We start from the raw sequence: 20,137 nt of genomic DNA on the forward strand, positions 1-20,137 counted from the left end.
TTATGAAAGGTACTCGTCAATGGTCGCGTGCTCTTGCTGAATAACTTCTGTAGATCGGACAGTGGCAGAATGTTCGGATTCTGCAACGCGCCTGATGCTTCCAATTCATGGGGAGCCTTATGAACGAATGAACGAAACACTTAAGAAAATTGAGGATTTCTAAATCGGTGTTATTTGCATACATATATTTGGACGAAAACTGATTCTGCTCTTCATTTCTTGAGTGTCTTATCTGAAAGAAAAGTTATGGTTTCGGGGAGTTATAGCCACATATGCTATATATGCTTGTAATAAATTAAAATCTTCGCACAACTTTTTGACGAATATTTGACAACACAGATAAATTAAAATCACAGTTCAATATGTAAATACAATAGTGCTTCGAGAGAATGAAATGCTATGAAATAGAGAATTGCATTAATTTTTTAAGACATAGCGAAACAAAGCACTGTCCACTGTTATTCATCTATTCGCAGAATCGTCGGTTTATTATTGTATTTGTATACTCTGGTATCTAAGTATGTATGCATGGCGTTGTGCGCTGCTCCATTTTTTCTTCCTCTCTTCTCTTTCACCATTCACATTCCACTTTGTTCCCATTCCAGCTTGTGCGACACAATTCCCGTAACATCATCTTCACTCGCTGCCAACCACATTTGCCGGCGGCCAATTGTGTTGGTTCGTTTGCTGCGTCATTCGGTTTGGTGGAAGTTTGGTTGCTTGGTTCGAACGCCACACATCAATGCTACAAACATACATTTATACTTCCACCCATATGTACTTATAATTATTGGATCAACGATATTGGTGTCAACGTTGTTTCGTTTGGTTCGGTTCGGTTTGCTCGATAGTTCTCCAGTTAGAGTGCAGTAAGTTGTACTTTATTATGTTGATGGTGTTGATATTTGGTTGTACCGTTATTTCAGACTCTTACTGCACAGTTGTTTCATGCAATTCAACAAAATTATTGTTTTTTATTATTATAGTTTCTTGTGTTTCCTTGCACTCTTTGCCTATTGTTGTTGTTGTAACTGTAACTTCACCCCTTTGCCTCGTCAAATTCGGTTGAACAACCAAACCGGTTCTTGTAGTAGGGACAATTTTTACATTTATCCTGATTTCTGATTATTTTGTAGCTTCTTGAAATTTATCAAAATAATCTTTATTCGAAATTTCCCATCACTTTTTGGCAGTTGCTCGAAATTTAAACTCTATTGACTTTATGAAAAATTTTACATAAAAAAATTACGAATTACAAGGTATTCAGCAATCAACCAACCGGCAAACGAACTTGCCATACAACCGCCCATACATTCCTTGCTAATTCTGCCAAATTTGAACTTTTCGTTTCTGTGGTGCCAATATTCTTGCTGCCAAATACAGTATGGTGCAAAAATGATTCGATTTCATATGAAAATAAGTAACGCAAATATATTTTTTTTATTAGTTAAAAAAAGATTTTGTTTTATTTTTTTGAATTACAATTCATTAGTATTAAGAAACGAAATCATTCGTAAAAAAAGACAAGGAATAATTTATATTTTTATTGCCTGAATTAAGAGTTTTTATTGTCACCACATACATACATATGTTTGTTTGAATGTATATACATATGTATATAGTGTTGTATAGCCCAGCACGTGCTCAACCAATGAACAAAATTGAGTTTATTTCCCTTTACAGCAGCGATTAATAAATTTTGTCGTGGTGCTAAATTGAGTTATTACGGTATTATTATATTATTACAATAAAAAAAAGATAGGAACCTAAAAGAAGAAAAACAGATATAAGTTCAAAAAGAACGAATTATTTGCACATTCTCAAACATGGCAATAAATACACTTTTCTGCTAACACTAAGAAGTACACTTACATATGTATGTATGTATGTTTGTATGTCCTTAAACAGCATTGACTCATTTTTGCACCATACTGTATCTGAATTTTCCTCTTTGATTTGATTCTTCAATTTCAATTATTTTGTTGCTGCAAAAATGCACTAGAACTGCAACTACCCTCTATGTTGGATTCTTTTGCTTTTGCATCACTTTCATCCCCTCCAGCGAAGCTATTGTATTATTCCTATTACTTTGGTAAGCAAGTTATTTTTGTTGTTTCCTTTTTCAATGGTATTCGAATTTTCCATTTTATTTTTCGTTTATTTTGCTCGTTTCCTTTGCATCCACTAGTTTGTGCTGGTTGTATTGTTTGTTGGTTCTCTAATATTTTTTATACTAAGCTCCCTTCTCTTCACCCGTATAGTACATAAAAATGTACGTTTGTGCATCACCAGTTGGCAATTTATTGCTTCTTTTATATCAGAGCAAATACATAGGACTGCATTTATTTACGACTTCATACACACATATGCGAGCATTATCATTCAATGTGGGCGTGGTAGTATATGAGTATGTTTCAAAATCATTAACGCTAACAATTATCATTCCATCGCTTTATCAATTGCTTATATGACGGTTTAACGATCCTTCCATTCAGATGCCTTAAATTAGTTCCCTTAATTACACCGACTGCGATTGCGTAATGTGATTGATTTTGAAAACTTGTGCTTTTTAGTGCTAGAATGGCTCAACCTTCCCCGGAAACCGAGACTAAAGTGGGCCGCAGGAAGGCTTAAGGCGCACACTTACAAAGTAAAAGTAAAAACTTATTAAAGTATTAGTATCAAATAAAAAAAGTTTTAGAATATTTTAGTAAAAAAAAAATGTTAAATATATTAAAATAAAATAGAAATATATAAAATTAAAAAATTAAATAAGAAAAATAAAATAGAAATATTTCTCTTGGGTATTGCGCTTTCTGTACTCTTTTAATATTGAGTTGGGGAATAAGTTGACAGCGTTTTTTATATTTTCTTTTATCTTACAACGATGTATTTGCTGTTTGGCAAAGTGTAAGTATTCACTCAATAGAACTATTTCTGCTCTACAAAACCATCATACTTGTATTTTTGAGTTATTTTATTTTTTATTAGTTTTGAGGCTTAGAAATTGAATACCCAGGAGGCAAAAACCAACATTTTCGACACCTGCTCTTCTTTGCTTTTCATAGAGTTAAAAAAGCTGCCGAAGCAGCTCGGGACATTTGCAACATGCATGATATGCGAGTCTACACCACGGAAATGGTTTGCAAAGAACAAAAGACAGTTTTGACATCGATGACACGTCCCGCAGCGGAAAGTCTTCTGAATTCGATGAACTTTTGAAGGTAAACGGTCGGCAAACCAGTCGTGAATTGGCGCAAAAAAAATGAACTGCGTTCATAAAACCATCCTCAATCACCTTCATTCAATAGGACTTAAAGAAAAATTTGGAGCCTGGGGGCCTCACGAGCTCAACGAAAAAAACAAAGAAAGTCGCCTTCAAATTCGTTCTCAGCATCTCGCGCGCCATCGAAGAACACGCGGTCATAAACAGCCCTTTTTGTACCGAATCATCACGGGAGATGAGAAATGGTGCCTGATGCCTATACATCCTATACATCAATATGAAGCAAAGAAAGGAGTTTTTCAATTAATTCCTTTATTGAGATCTGTTTTTAAACATTAAGCAATATTTTTACTTAAAGCTATTTAGTTAATTTAAGAGACATTTATGGAATTCACCCAGTGATGCAACTATTTACTAATTTTATAATAAATAATAGCATAGACAAATTTATTATGATATGCGGTCCGTTGTAGACTTTTTCTTGAGTCTGGTGAAAGTTATAGGATTTGCAGTTATTTCTGTGACAAGGAGGTTTGAGTGCGACTGGAGTCGAGAGTTGAATGATGTGGCATACTTTCTTCAATTACTGTAGGTACTTTGAGATCATGATGAATTTGTGCATTTGAGATATAACAAGGGGCGTCTGAGATCAATTTGAGGGGTTTCGACTGGAATCTTGGAAGTGTATCGATGTTTGAATCAGCTGCAGTGCCCCAAAGTTGGATGCCACGAGTTATTCTGCCTAGTAGGTTCATGTTCTATAGTCGACGCAGTACAGTTCTCGCTGATACTAAATTTTTGCCTTCAGCTGCAATGGAATTTGATGACTTAAAGATATCACACGTTTCGCATGAGTCGCAACTAACTTATCAGTAGAGCAAGTAGTTTTTTTTGCCACAACGTCGTTCTGTGGATTATTTGAGCTTAAGGATATTTACAATAAAATTGTTTGATCGTCTAAGTGAAGTTTAATAAAGCAGTTGCACCGCGTTTACCAAAAATTGGGGGGAGAGGTATAGCGCGAAAACCAGTACAAGTGTGTAGAGGCGAACGCGAAAATTTTTTCCTTTAAAAAATTTAGTTTTTTTCCATTTAATCAGTTTGCCAAATATGAGTTTCGTATTTCCGATATGTCTATATTTAAATTTCATTAAGATATTACGTCCATAAATGGAAAAGTAGCGGTTACAAAGTTTATTTTGAAGATTTACAAATAATGTTATACTTGCATGCTCATTGGGATCCAATTTATCCGTTCGATCAGTTGAAAAGTGAAATGTGAAAACATAAAATTAAAATATTAATATTTTACTAAATGTTTATGAATCATTTAATTTCTTTATTAAGTCAATGACGAGACCTGTGAAGGAGCATAATAAACTGCTCAGCAAGCAGTTCCTGTTAGGATGTTACCGCAGGTCCCACCCATGCAGATACCTGCTTGAACCTGAGCTGCCTTCCAGGCACGTCACGTTTTGCCGAGATCCAGGACAAAACAGACCGACAATTACTGGATCGGACAGTGTACAGACAGACAATTAACGACATTCATTTGGAGACTCTTAGCACCTTCTTAAGCTCCCAACCCCCGAATGCCGTCATCGGAGTCCAACTACCACCCATTGCAGACGAAGAGCTCCAATTTCCCCGAGAGTCTCGCGTAACCTTGTCACAATACGTTCTGGATACTGTAGCAGGTTAAATTCCTACCTATCCGGAATTGACCCCGGCATACTAAACATATGACCGGCATGTGAAGGCACCCCGCACGACACTAACCACCTTTTGACATGCCCCACTAAACTCATTCATCTAACACTCCTTTCCCTCTGGACCCAACCTGTGGATGAGCTAGACGAAGACGAACTGTTATTTACACTACACTGACAGGGCAAAGTGACTGCTACAACATCAGCAACAACAACTATTAAGATTCAAGTCATCAGCGTAAAGTACGAATTTAGAATGTGTAAAACAGGTTCCAATGCCATGCTTAACTACATCAATAGTAGCGGGAATTAAGTTTTTTACACATACATGGATATAATTTGTCGGGCTTATTGGCACTAATTATGTTTTTAAATTCATTAAAAGCTCGATACTAGTGGACGCCCTGCAGGGTATCTTAAGTTTACGCACACGAATACGAAGAAATGCCGGACCTGTCTTACGAAATTTTAAAACACCTGACGGAATACAAAACGAAATACGCACAGATGCATAAAATACCCATTTAGCCACACATACCTATATGCACACGTAAGTAAGTGTATAACATATGTATAAGTATATGTCAAAGAGCGATAATAAGTAAGTAGTTCACTGAATGTAAATGCTTTGGTAAGTAATTGAATTGTATGTATGTGCATATGTATGCAGTTTACCGTAATGCAGCTTAGTGACAATACACAGTTCCGAATCTTATTTTTCTGTTGGTGTTGTAGCCGCATAAATATTCCCAATACATACACGAGGAATGCTGCTTAAATGACAATCCTTGGCCGAATATAAATCCGGGTCGTTGCGGTTTCGTAGAACCGACTGTAGAGGGGACGGCCGTGCCCTCTTAGTCGTGGCAGTAAGAGAAGAGGCTATAGTGAAGAGTTTTCAGTAAAATTAAGCAAGCGTTGGACTTAGAGCAAGCATTAGGGATTGAACGATTTCTCTTGGACTTTGAGACGACATGATTCTCGCTGATGAAGGAAAGTGCACGAAGTAATGGATGCCATAGGTGTGTCGACTGGAACGGTAATTAATATTTTACATTGTAATTTGGCGATTAAAAATTGTCGGCCTGATGGATGTCGTGATTGCTCACGGTGGACAACAAGCGGATGCGGCTGTTAACTTCGAAGCAGAGTTTTGAGCAATTTAAACGAGATCCGAAGTAATGTTTGCGTTGTCACCGTTGATGAAACCTGGATTCATCATTACACGCCAGAGAGTAAGAAACAATCGAAACAATGGATTTCTCTCGGTGAGTCTGCTCCAAAGATGGCGAAGAAAAGGTAATGGCGACGATTTTTTCGGAATGCGAAGGGCGTCATCCTCATGGGTTTTTTAGAAAAAGGAAGAACGATCACTGGGCAATACTACAGTGAGTTATTGGACCGCTTTCACAAAAAAATGAAGAAGACACATCCACATTTGTGGAAAAAAAAGGTGCTATTTCACCACGATAACGCACCAGCACATTTATCCGGAGTTGTCGCCGCTAAACAGCGTGATTTGCATTATGAATTGCTCTCGCAATCTCCGTATTCACCCGATTTTGCTCCCTGTGGCTTTTTCTTATTCCCTTACATTAAGAAATGAGAGGCAGGAAAAAATTTAGTTCAAACGAGGAAGTCATCGCTACTGTCTGTATTTTGGAGAGTTCGACAAAAATGGCCGGAGCGTTGAGGGAAGTATATCTTTCTAAAAGTTTTTGAAAAAATTGTGTCTTTATTTCAAACACGGGTACTTATTAAACTCCCTCAAACTATTCGAAAATATCTGTGTTTCTAAGATCCGTTTGTTTTTTATTTGGTTAACCATCTATTCCAATATTTTTGTAATTTCGATGTTAATCGTTAATTCCCTGACAAATGCTATAGACAATTTTTTAAGAGTATAAGGATCTGAGAAATGTGTACAATTGCGACGGGCAAATGATAAATTTAATTTAGCCGATATGAATGTTTTTTTAGTTTTTTGTGTTTTTCTGTATGGGTTTTTTTTTTTTGGTTTTTTTTGCATATTGTAGTTTAGTGAGCTGACATTGACGATGGCGTCTCCCTCCGTCAGAAGTGGGAAGGGCAGGATGGTTCTATATCAAGTGCCTTCTTTAATACCGAAGATAACCCAATCGTTCACTGCCACAATAGCAACAACAACAACAGAGGGACATAGTTTTGCGTTTTCTAAATTGATTAAAAAAGCATTGTGGATCGGATTAACTTGTCATCAAACAAGCAGGCACCTATTCTGATAAGTTCCTCTCGGCAATTATGTGACAAGTCATTGGGTCAACCAATCAACACAAAATCAGAATTACAATCCAAAGGACAACCTTGTCTACCAATATGTGGGACTAAGTGGACATAGTCATCCTACTAAATGCCGCAGAAATTTGGCCTACGACAGCATCCGATTAAATAGCTCTTGGTGTGTTCGAAAGAAATGTTCCTGCGGAAGATATATGAACTTTGACGTTGAATACGACGAGTATCGTAGATGGAATGATTAATTGTATGAGCTTCACAAAGGCAATCAGAGATTAGTATGGCAATTAAGACCTCGCGACTCAACAGGCTATATCAGGCGGTTGGAATTATCAAAAATACTCCATCACTGAAAGTATTTCATGAAATACCTGTTGGTGCTGGGAATGTAGAGAAGGACTTCATTTGGAATATCTAATTGGCGTCATCTAACAAGAAAAAAAATACAAGTGTGATATATTGATCTAACCAAAACCACTTATGTATGTAGATAGTTACAGCGTCAATCAATCAAAAGAAGAAGGACCGGAACGCCTCGGATTTATATCCGGCTCAAAACTGTGAATCCAGCAGCATTCCCCAAACATGTATATACTGTTACAACAACAACAGCAATATGACAGGGAATGCACATATCTACGTATGTGTGTCGTTCCATCCTGAGTCATGCAGGGAAGATAGGCGTTTTTCGACAAGCGCAAGAGTTGAAGCCCTCGCAAAAATTGTCGGAAAATTCCATCTGAATAAGAACGGCAATCTAATGATGGTTAAAAAGTGACAACTCGTAAAGAACAGAGTGAGTTTCGAAATTATCAGCACTTTTGCCAACTCAATAAAATAATTTAATACAATATATTTATATTTAATTTTAAAACATTTAAGCAGAATCGTAAAGTTCATTTTTTAATTTGGCCTTGTATGATACATATCTGTTCCCAACTTTTCTCTTTCAGTATATCCAATTTATTATATGAACCTCAAAGGTATAAACTCGGAAGCCACTTAAATTTACAGTATCCAAACGGCACGCACACAAACATATACCTACGCACACAAGCATTTAGAGAGACAAAGGCGCATACACAACGCAACAACGAACTAGTACGTAATATGTATAGTATACTGCTACAACACCAACAACAACACGTATAGTTGCAACAAATAAAGAAATGATGTTCGCGGCATTCGTATAGCTATAAGAGAAATGCATTACTCGGCGATCAAATTGTCCTGCCAAAAGGACATTCACATTGCCAGTTCAAATAACAAACAGATGCGCACAAATGCCACATACTTCATGTACACTTTTTTCTTTTTCTTGCATATGCGCGTATGTATGTTTCTGTTTACATGTACGTAAGTGCAAAGACATCAATGAAAACTTGTCTTGACTATTTGCTGTTCAAACACATGTGGACACATAAGAACAGATGCAAATGCATACTTGTTTGCATGTATGAATGTGTGCTCTTACTTACGTACAAATTTCGTCCTGCGAGTACTTGTAGGTCGCGCGCCTATAAGAAAATACCCATATGTGAACATACGCACATACATACATACATATCCATCTATCAGCGAAGGAGTGCCATAAAATTAAAGAAGCAATGACAGAAAAGCGAAGCTCAAATATAGTACTTGCGTATTTAGATATACTGTATACGTACATACATACACATACATACATACATACGCGCTTATATAAATAAAATACTTGAAGAGGAGTTGAATGTACTCACGACTTCATTTGGCATAGGGCCTCAGAGGCATTCATAGTCGCAGAGTCGGAGCAAAGCCAAAAAGTTCTCAGCGCATCGGTGCATCTGGCTGTTGCAGTCAGTTTGCCCATTTGCTCGATTGTGCTGCGAACCGATACAACAAAAATGTAAGCAACAAGAGATATGCCATCGAAGGCTTCCGACAAACACACACACACATATAGGCCCTCAGTATGCCAACGTTGAAAACAAATGCACATTATTCCAAAGGTGTATGTGAGCGAGGAGCAGAGAAGCAAAAGGGAGTGCGCAAGAAACAAAATGCCAAAGCAGCAGGAACAACTAACACCAATTTATATCTAATTGCATGTGTGTGCGGATGTGCCTGTCGTGTGTACACCGTTGCCAACGAAATACCACATTAAAATAACGACTTTTATTGTTGTTGTTGTTGCTGTTGTTGTGTATTTTGAATTTTCAGCTTTTCCGAAATCATGAAAGGAGCAGATGTTAAATTTTTTCGATTGTTATTGTTCCTGCTTGCTGGTTTGGCTGATTGGATGACTGGATGGCTGGTTGACTGGTTGACTGGAGGCCTGCTTGCAGCCTGCCAACACTGTCACTATAACAATCGCTTTCGATGATATTGCTGCTCGATGTTGTTGTTATACTAGCTGCCCTTATTTGGCTGTGTGTGAGCTGTTGTTGTTATTATTGTTGCCGCTATTAGTGCTGGCGCTGCTGCTTCCTTTCGCGAGCTGATCGAAGGAACATTTGCACGTCGAGTACCAGCGGTGACCGTTGCGCTTGCTGTGTTTGCTATTGTTGCAGCCAACTCGCCGTTGCTGTCGTCGGCTTTTGTTTATTGCTGCTGCCAACATGCTCACATACATACATACATGCACACATACATGCACATATGCATACGCAGTAGTTATTGACGCACCTTTGGTTTGCTATCATATTTAGTTGACTGCTTACGCGATTACTGATGTAGTTATTGTTATTGCTGTTGTTGCTGTTGCACTTACTACTGCTTTTGTCTGTTTCGGCATTGGCTTTCGTGCAGTTATTTTCGTGAAACAAACTTAATGACGTTCTTAATGATGGTGTCAATGCTTTCGTTGTTCTTCCTGTCGTTGCCACTTCGGCGGCGGCAGTTAATAATGTGAACTGTAATAATGAGCATGCATACATGCATACATTTGTGTACATACGCACACATACATACGTTATTGCGCAAGTATGTTTGTGTGCACATCCCTTTGCAACAATAGTTTTTTGCCCTTAATTATCTTTGTGGTGGGGAATGAATACTTGAGTGCATCATTTGAGTGTTGTTGCTCCTTTTTGTACACGTCTTTGTTATTGTTCTTGCCGCTAAAGATATTCGCACAGTTAATGATGAAGCCATTCAACGCTTCAATGTGCCAATATCCTTGAGAGAGGAAATTAAAAGGCAAAACTTTGTAGCTACATAGTTTACAACAAATATTTATGTACATACCTATATGCACATATTTACACGTAGATATGTATGTATATATTGTACATTCGTATACAAATAAATTAATATATTTCAACATGCACATTTACATTTGTGTAAGTATTCTTGTGTATTGCTGTAAAATGAGTTGAAGGACTTATTGCAGGGCACTTGAAGTACCCGCGCTGATGCCTCATTAAAGCTATCATTATTTTCGCTGTTAGCATTTTTAATATCTACTTGTTAATATAGAATACGAAAAAGTACAACATTATTTATGAACGCGGAAAATGAAATAAATAAAATGCATACAACAAGTGGAAAAATTTTCAGATTAGTAAAATATAAAGTTGAGTAAAATGGAATTTCATTATATGCAAGCTCAAAAGTTGTGCATGTATGTATAATACCGGGTGTTCTATTTACAAATAAGTAATAAATATTAATAAATACATGACGCATGGAAATCTTTCAATCAATTTCATTCACTAAACGTCTTAATTTTATTTTACTCAAATGACACCCACGGCTGGAACAACAGTATTCCCTTCTGTTATTGGGTATGGGAAAAAACTTCCGTCCTTTCTCAACCAAAGTAACGAATTATTTAAACCATTCTTCTTCTTCTTCTTAAATGGCGCTATAACCGCTTACGCGATTTTGGCCGAGTTTAGCAAAGCGCGCCAGTTGGACACACCAAGTGAAGCCAAGTCCTTCTCCACCTGATCTTTCCAACGCAGAGGAGGCCGCCCCCTTCCTCTGCTACCACCAGCTGGTACCGCATCGAATACTTTCAAAGCCGAAGCGTTTGTATCCATTCGGACGACATGACCCAGCCAACGTAGCCGCTGGATCTTTATTCGCTGCGCTATGTCTATGTCGTCGTAAAGCTCATACAGCTCATCGTTCCATCGTCTGCGATATTCGCCATTGCCAACGTGCAAAGGTCCAAAAATCTTACGCAGAATCTTTCTCTCGAACACTCCAAGCGTCGCTTCATCGGATGTTGTCATCGTCCAAGCTTCTGCGCCATACGTTAGGACGGGCATGATGAGAGTCTTGTTGTTAAACCATTACCATAATTAAATATTGGTATGGGGAAAAAGAAATCCATTATTTTCTTGGTATACGGCTGTCGATATCTCGTAAAGTAAGTATCAAACAATTTAAAGTGTAGGCTCGTTGTCAAGGAGACATGAGGAGACAAAAAAAATCAACTAGAGTGAAATCGCTGTTTTAGGCGCCGAATTTATATCTGCCGTTTTGACTGATGATTCAATTTTCGATATTCGTTTCTAATATTTCCCAACGACATATGTACATACATATGTTCAGGCGAGAAGCAACTCACGCAGCTTGTAAATGCCTAACCATAAACCAATTTCTGATGCATCAGGATTTTATCTTTTGTTTTTAGTTTTTTTTTTTTTTTAAGTTAAAACAAATCGATAGTTCAAATTCCAAACTTCTGATGGACTACCCTGTATACAGACATGCATTCATGTGTGCAAATGTGCTTTCTTTACTCACTTCTTTAGTAAACAGATCAAATCTACAGCGTATACGATATGCGGATAAGTATTTTTTCACAAAAAAGTAAGCAAAAGGTTCATTCTGCAGTACGCGTAGCAACAGGCACTTTTACATATATTTTTAAAAAGGTTGAGCTATTTTCCAGACTCAATTTGTTTCTACATTGTAAAAAAAATTATATTTTGGATATTTCAAGGGAAGACAACATGCAAACAGATTTCATGATTATGCTTTTATAATATAGCTGTAATTCTGAGGCAATTGTTGGCAAATGCTTGAAGACGTAGAGTTATGTGGTCAGACACAGGCCAGGTCTCAGAATCATATAGGAGGAACCCATACGACACTAACCACCTTTTCACATGCCCAGGGCCGTGGAGAGAGTATTCGGGCCCCGGGGGAAACTTGAGATGCAGGCCCCTTCAAATTTTTTTTATTTATCAAAATAGTGATATAACATTTAAACATTGATAAAATTTTTGATAGAATTAATTATGAAATATTGATTAAAATGAATTTTAGAAAACTCTTCAGCATTTCTGAAATAAAAAATGCAGCTGAAAAAAGTTAAATTTTTTATTCATTTTGTGAGCCATACAAATATTTGAAAATGACTGCCACGATGCTTAGAATTTTGCTTTTCTTGCTTTAGCTGAGGCAAAAGCTCTTATAATATCATCGAAGTCGAGTTTCCTTGCTAACTCAGATTCCAAATACAAAGTTGCCAATCCTGTTACTCGACTCTGAGTTGAACAAGAACGATGGTAGTCTTTGATCCTTAATAAAGCGCTGAACGATATTTCGGCGCCGGCAACCGATACTGGCAGGGTGCAGAATATTCGCAAAGCAATACAGATGTTCGGGAACAGAGTATCCAATTTTTTAGCTGTGATGGTATTCAACAAGTCGAACGGAGGCATACAACACTCCGAATTTCCAGTAAAATTCGCCTTGTACACACTCTTCAAGTGACACTTCTCAATTGAGATTTCTTCCGACACATCAGAAGGGTATTTTTTAGCAAAATTAAGAGCTGCTGTCTGAAGTTCTGCTTTTTCAATTTTAGGAAATAGCCACAGGAATGAGAAAATGCTGTTTATGTTTTTAATTGCAGTAAACCGATTTTCAATACTAGTGATAACTGAGTCCATGATGACGAGAAATGTGTTCCTCCTGAAATCAATTTCTTCGGCGATCATATTTCCGCTGAATTCTCAGGTTCTTCATCATTACGTTTCTTCTTTCGGCTTGCTGGCAATGTTGACGAAGTGTTTGGCAAACCTTTTGCAACAGTTTGACATTCTTTTAAAATCGATCGCCGTGAAAAATCAAAAATTTCTAGTCTATAAAAAGTATTATTGCTATCTCTACATTTAATTCTTTATCAACGTAAGGACAAATTGCTTTAAAGAATAACTACGTTTCAAAATTGGTCTTCATTTAAAATACAACTATCTAAATTTAATCTAATCGTCACTATAATTATTAATCACCTTATAAATCAGTAGCATAAAATGTTCAATTTTAATAAGAGCTCAATAATATACACTTTTGTATCACCATATTATATTTATTCTTCGTAATCGTGATCATAACATTCGATATGGTGACACCAAAAAAAGTCTGTGACGGAACTCTGATAGAAGTATTATTTACTTTATTTTTTCAAGCAGGAAATTTCTTGGAATTATCCTCGAGTCCGGGCCCCTCTGAAAACTCCGGGCCCGGCGGAAAAAGTACCCGATCCCCCCCCTCTCGTCGGGCCTGCACATGCCTGATCAAACCCACTAACCTAACATCCATCTCCCTCTGAACCCAACCTGTCGAAACAGCAAGTTTCCTGGGCCTACCTTTAGATGAGCCATACGAAGACGGCCGGCGATCTACACTACAGAGTTAAGTATACTGCGACAACAACAACAACAGAACCGATTTAACGCTGGAACATATATAATACAATATAATATACTAGTAATATATTATCCATAGAAAAAGCAACTTTTTTACCGACTTAATCTGCTTATTTTCCTGCTCAATGGCTTAAATTAGAGGAAGAGTTATATGTAAGTAGTATTCAAAATAAAATTTATAAATCTTAAAAATAGTTTTGGACGATTTCAGACATGGTTTCGCCATAATATCTCAGAATTTCATATAAAATGGGAACTGTAAATCATTAAAGGTGTCATAAAATGAACAAAAACTGCTGCTACAAATATTTAGGGAACTGCGTGTTTTCGTCTTTTTCTTAACCTATCAGAAAAATACTATTCTAGAATTTAATATTATACTACACTCTTCTCAGTTTGTTGCACTATGAAATTAAGCAGCATACAAATTGTAAGCCTACTATATAAATAATACATTAAAAACATATGAAAAACGTTGTATATCTTATAAATAGTACTTTTCTTCTTTACTGAATTTTTACTACGCTTAAGAAAACCGAATACCCGTAGACTAATGAAAAATATTCCGAAATCCCGAAATTGCCATTTATACAGAATATTTACATTCCTAGTGCTCGTCACATTAACAAATAAAGTTAATCTTATGACACACATACACATGCATATACGTGTTTGTAAGTGTGTCGCAATTTTACATTTCTTCGATGCTCACCAGGATGCCGAAGGATTTTCATTTTCTTTATATTACAGCGGCTCTGTTTTTTCATCTACCTGATACTGTTTTCATCGTACAGACAAGTATTTACTTCTCTTACCTGGGCGCACGCATTTAATGATGCTGTGATCCCGTCACATAATTACACATACAAGCAAACAGTCAAGTCAGCTATTTTTTAAAACACGAGGTTGACATATTTTCGAAATTCGTCTCTCACATATGTATGTACATATATAAAAAAAATATAAAAACAGGCTGCTTGTTTTCAAAATCTTATTTGAGTCTATAGAATTCATTTAATTTAATTTATTTTTCAGTTCAGTTCATTTCAATTAATTTCATTTCCTTTAATTTCCTGTAGATGTATTGATTATTTTTTTATCTATCCTACCACTTCATTTAACTTAATTTACTGGTATTACTTTCTTATTTCATTAGTTTTTATTTTCTATTTCATTCAAAAATTAAACATTTGGCTGTTAGGTCCTGGTTCACTAGTTTCGAAAAGCCGAAAGCAAAGCCGGAGCAAATTATCCTATTGAATCCTCGATGCGGTCTTTAAAGAACCCTCTCTAGCAAGCACATCTTTGGTGGGGATATTTCGAGAACCGAACCACAAATTATTAAATTAAAAAAATCATTGTTGTTGTTGTTGGTATTGCAGCTCCATGAGCAGTCCTTGGTCTGATCGTTTCGGTAACCCTGCACCAAGGCGTATCTACAGAGGTGGTGACATTTTTTAAATTAGGGAGAATGGAAAGAATGACAATATAGATCAAATTAGTTTGTCGCGTACTCACAACACAACAACAATTTTCCGTTATTCCATTTTAATATCATTCCGAAATAAAGGTAAATTGAAGAAGAAGAAATCAACTATTCTAATCACACTACGCCTTACGTAGCACTGACTGTCGTGGGAACGATCACAGAGAGCTAATTGTAAAGGCTGCTGAAAAAGTTTCGTATTGCTTAAAAAAACAAAAATATTAACCCAACTATCTGATAAACTGGCAACGCGATCGCTTCGAAGGTGCTGTGAATTACTATGCTCCAAAAGAGCACTGCAAACTTGTCTGAGAAAACTCCAACTCCAACCACACATTTGCTGTTGCTGTCAAATGTCGACGAAAGCAGAATCCTAATGGGTCTGTGGAGTTCCATTTCATGTTGTATATAATAAGAGTTCTGTCTAACACAGGTGGAAAAAAGAGGTGAATCTTAACATGCCCGAATGTCGTTTCCCTTAATTACCCCAGTTCTCACAGTAACAACGAAAATATAACTCTCTCTGCACTTTGGAGTGTTCGGTGGCTCGCTGCAGTGGAAGGCTTATGTTTGTATATGCTTTATAACATTCACGAAGATGTCTCGTCGCTAGAAAAATGTGAAATCTCCTCTTCGTTGAAATGACCAAGTGAAAAAAAGAACAAAACGACTCTCCTTTCAATTTTATATTCATTTATGCATCTGGTTCTTTTTAATAAATTGACATTAATATGATACATATTTTTAACATTCATTTGCTTTAAAATTAGGAAGTTTTTTCACTTTGTTTCCAAGAATTATTTGATGCTACAGATCGTTGAAAATGTTTTAATGTTTCATGATGTGGAGTTTTCGCACTTTTTTTTATTGTTTACAAATTCGATTTAAACTACTTGAGTCTCCATAAATTAATTATTTAATCAATAAATAAAATTATTGCATACAAATTTTGGATTTAATTGCATGCCTATTCACTATCTCGTCGCCAGTCACTTGCAAATTCATCCAACGCATCCAATTCCTTACTTCGCTCAATTCGCAGCTATCGTACAAACGCAGCAGCTCGGAAACCAAAATGAGTCTGTGTAGAGATTCTGGCCGTTGGCCTGCAATGCAATCAGTCGTTTCTGTACATATTTCTGTTCGCATCTGGAGTTATAACCGTTGGGCAGTTGGCAGAGATTCGAGCAGGTGTTTGATCTGCAAAGACGAGTGAGAAATAAATAAAACGAAAAAAATGCGAAAATGAAAACAAGCGCAAATAACGAAAAATACAAATAAAAATGAGGAAAACAACAAGTGCAGGTAAATAAAAACGCACACTTTAAAGGTGCAATAAAAGTAAGGCGAGAATGAGTAAACGAAGAAGAATAATGCCAAAAATGCAACAACAAAATGTGTATTGGCAAAGTTTGGAGAGTAGAGAGCAGAGTGTATAGGTTTGCACGCAATTTTTGCTTTCGTCGATGCATTTTTTTGCATATATACACATATACGCACAGGGCCGCCGAGCTAAATCCGAAAACATTTTTTCTTTCACTGTTAGTGTAGTAGAGTGGGATGTTAGTGTAACAGTGAGTTGAGGGCAGACTGATTTGCTTGGCGGAGTAAAACGCCCAAAGGGATGATTGAGTAGTTTGACAAAAGGCATGAGGCCTGACATTGAGATCTAGTCGCCTGATCTGTGAGTACCTTCAAAACAGTCCTGCAAATCATTAATCAGGTGAACGCAAACTTTCATAATGCTAAGGAAGCTCTAAAGATTGCCACAACGAATAAAGAGGAGTTGGCTCATGTATATAGGCGCATCGGGTACCGGCTGGTGTAGGTCAGTTACAATATGACAGAGATTACCATTCCATTGGGTCCAGATACGTGCAAATAAAATTATGATGGCGGAAGTAAAAAGCTCGCAACGCTTTTCCGTATTATTTTGGCAACGAAGTTAACATATTTAGTTAGGATTTTCTTTATGGAAATGGTTCCACTAGTTTTACCGACTAGTCTTCAATTCCTGGGCAATGGGCTAAGTGTTTCCATGTCGGCTTACCAGAACGGAATCGATGGAGCCAGCGCTTCGTTTCTGTATTTACTCCACAAGCAACACAAATTTCTTTGTCCACCTGGTCCGACTTTTCAACTTTGTCGTAGTGGTACTCGTATACTGAAGAATGTTTGCAGTTATCTTTTTTCTACTTTTATTTTAGAACGCTGTAACACTCTAATTGGCTTCACCAAACACAAAACTGCCAAATGAACTTTTTTGAACCATTAAATTACTTTTAAATCGCCGCATAGGCTGATGCAAATAAACGTCGTGAGATTTTCAGCGGAAAAAATTCAGAGTTTGTTACTTCACCAATATTTTTCAGCAGATATCCCTTAGTTTTACTTTTAAGATCAGTATTTCGCATACATATGTATCTTCGTACATGCATTCATTTATGCAAGCATGCTGCATGTTGAACGGGCCGTAACAAGTGTTTGTTTAATTAAAAGTTGTAAGCATCTAAGGTATTTCACATAGCTAACCTATGCAGGGAAGACTTTCGCGGCGTGCATAGAAATACATGAGCCAGGATACATGAGTCTTCCCCTTATCGGTATTTCTCCCCTCCTGTGGAGGTCCGTCCCCTTATTGTTTGGTTGTTCGCGTGGCTATCGCTTTTATATGTCCCCTAGCAAATCGTCATGTTTGTAATACCCCTTCGGTTCAAAGCCACTTTGTACGCAATTTTTCAGTTAGGGGAAGCTTCCATACACACACAATAACACTTAAATGCACTTGCATATCATCAGAAAACCCGTGCAATCATATACGCACACTCCCTGACGCATACATGCAGATATACGCGCGCACAAATAATCAGCAGGACCTCGGTTAGCGCCGCAAGGAGAGTTATTGCGCACGCGCATACTTTTTCTTTGCGATGACCCCATTTTTCCCAGTTATTTTTGAGTATTTTTTATAATTTCGTTTTTCACTGTTTTTTGAGGTGTTAAAATGTATTTAACCGCAGTTATTATTTTACTGTTCAAATAAGAAATCATAAAATATTTCATCCAAAAACACAAAGGGACCGCGCGCTCTATGAGTTCATATGTATGTATGTTTTGTAAAAGTATATTGAAATTCAAATTCTGTAAGTAATACAAAGATTATGCCTATGCATTTCGTCATTGAGTACCCCTGTGAGCTGGGTAAAAAATTAAAGCTTGCCTGAGCTAATTTGATCCCCTGATTGATTGTTCGTTGAGGGTTAAGATTGTTTTACTTTTTTTTTGTTTGTGAGTTTGTATTATTTATGTGTCAATAAGTGTGGCAACTAGTGCGGAATGCATGGAAAGGGTGTTTTTTGATGCCAAAAAAATCAAACAGTACCAATTATGATTTCTTTTGTTTAGCAAAAGTCAGAAGAGTGCAAACAGGGGCATTTAAATAAAACTATTTTGGAATGCGCAAAGGTACCACATGCATGAATATAGCACAATGCGTTTTTATCCTATCCATTATTAAAGCTAACCTCAAGTGAACACTAACAAAGGGTCTTGGCCAAATGCACCTGGCCTCCGTAGCCGACTGGGCTTGTGCATGACTACAATTCGGTGGGCCTTGATTTGAAGCCCACTGTGTATACAAAACATCAAATTATATAAAAAGCTAGGGTAGCTTGGAGAGGCTGACCATTGCGATACAATAGGTTGACAAACTACTCATTCTTGAAACATTCAGAGTGCCTGGTGAATCTCAGAAGTCCCTTTAAATCATTATTTGCTAACTTGTGTAAGGGTCGAAAAATGGTTACTTTAAAAACCGATGCCTATTGTTGCATTATGTGTGGTAGTTACAGAAGAGTTAGGGTTGCCATAAGTAAGAACATGATCACAATTTGCTTGGAATCTGCCATGTAGTTCGTCTCTATGCCTCTACAACCAATGGACCCTAGTGGGATGGATCTATTCTACGTCAATCCAGCATAAGGGCTTGAATGTGACTAAACCAAGAGCTCTAGTTAGCGCCTAATTGTCACTAAATTTAAAGACATCTCATAGAGGTGCGACTCTGAAGGCTTATAAAGGGTGGTTAAATTTTAAGGGCTGCTGATAAATGTGAACCACACCTAAACGTCAAGCTTTTTTCAACATTTCATTTAACACTTTTCAATTTCAGACTAACTCAATTTAAACTATGGAAAGATACACACTTGAACAACGCGTTAAAGTTATTCAGGCCTATTATGAAAACAGGCGTTCAAATCAAAATGCATATCGCGCACTTCATCTTCAGTGATGAGGCACACTTTCACCTCAGTGGATTCGTAAATAAGCAGGATTGCCGCATTTGGGCGAATGATAATCCAAGAGTAATTGCCGAAAAACCAATGTATCCACAAAGAGTGACTGTTTGGTGCGGTTTATGGGCCGGCGGCATCATTGGGCCGAATTTTTTCCAAAATGAGGCCGCTCAGACAGTTACTGTGAATAGTGTTCGCTATCGTGAGATGATAACGAACTTTTTATGGCCCGAATTGGAAGATATGGATGTGGACAATATGTGGTTTCAACAGGACTGTCACACAGCTAACGAATCTCACGTCGCGGCGATGTCAATTGGCAGCCAAGATCATGTTATTTTACACCCTTGGACTTCTTTCTTTGGGGTTATTTGAAAGAAAAGGTGTACATCGATAAGCCAGCAACAATTCAAGAGCTAAATAATGAGATAATCCGGCACATTAACGGCATTGAACCTCAATTATGCCTCAGGGACATCGAAAATTTGGACCATCGGATG

General features: G+C 37.2%; 1 protein-coding gene across 5 annotated transcripts in view; it reads right to left on the reverse strand.

The window, feature by feature from the left end:
* Positions 1-16,011: 16,011 nt before the first annotated feature.
* The window catches only part of LOC128859721 (protein spaetzle 5), a 56,657-nt gene continuing 52,531 nt past the window's right edge, over positions 16,012-20,137 (reverse strand). For all 5 annotated transcript variants that reach the window (XM_054096759.1, XM_054096758.1, XM_054096757.1 and 2 more), the window contains one exon: positions 16,012-16,542. In XM_054096759.1, coding sequence (XP_053952734.1) covers positions 16,374-16,542 — 169 coding nt within the window. In that variant the 3' untranslated portion in view covers positions 16,012-16,373. The remainder of the gene's footprint in view (positions 16,543-20,137) is intronic.

The sequence above is a fragment of the Anastrepha ludens genome, chromosome 4, assembly GCF_028408465.1.
Source record: "Anastrepha ludens isolate Willacy chromosome 4, idAnaLude1.1, whole genome shotgun sequence".
In the NCBI taxonomy this organism is placed as follows: Eukaryota; Metazoa; Arthropoda; class Insecta; order Diptera; family Tephritidae; genus Anastrepha; species Anastrepha ludens.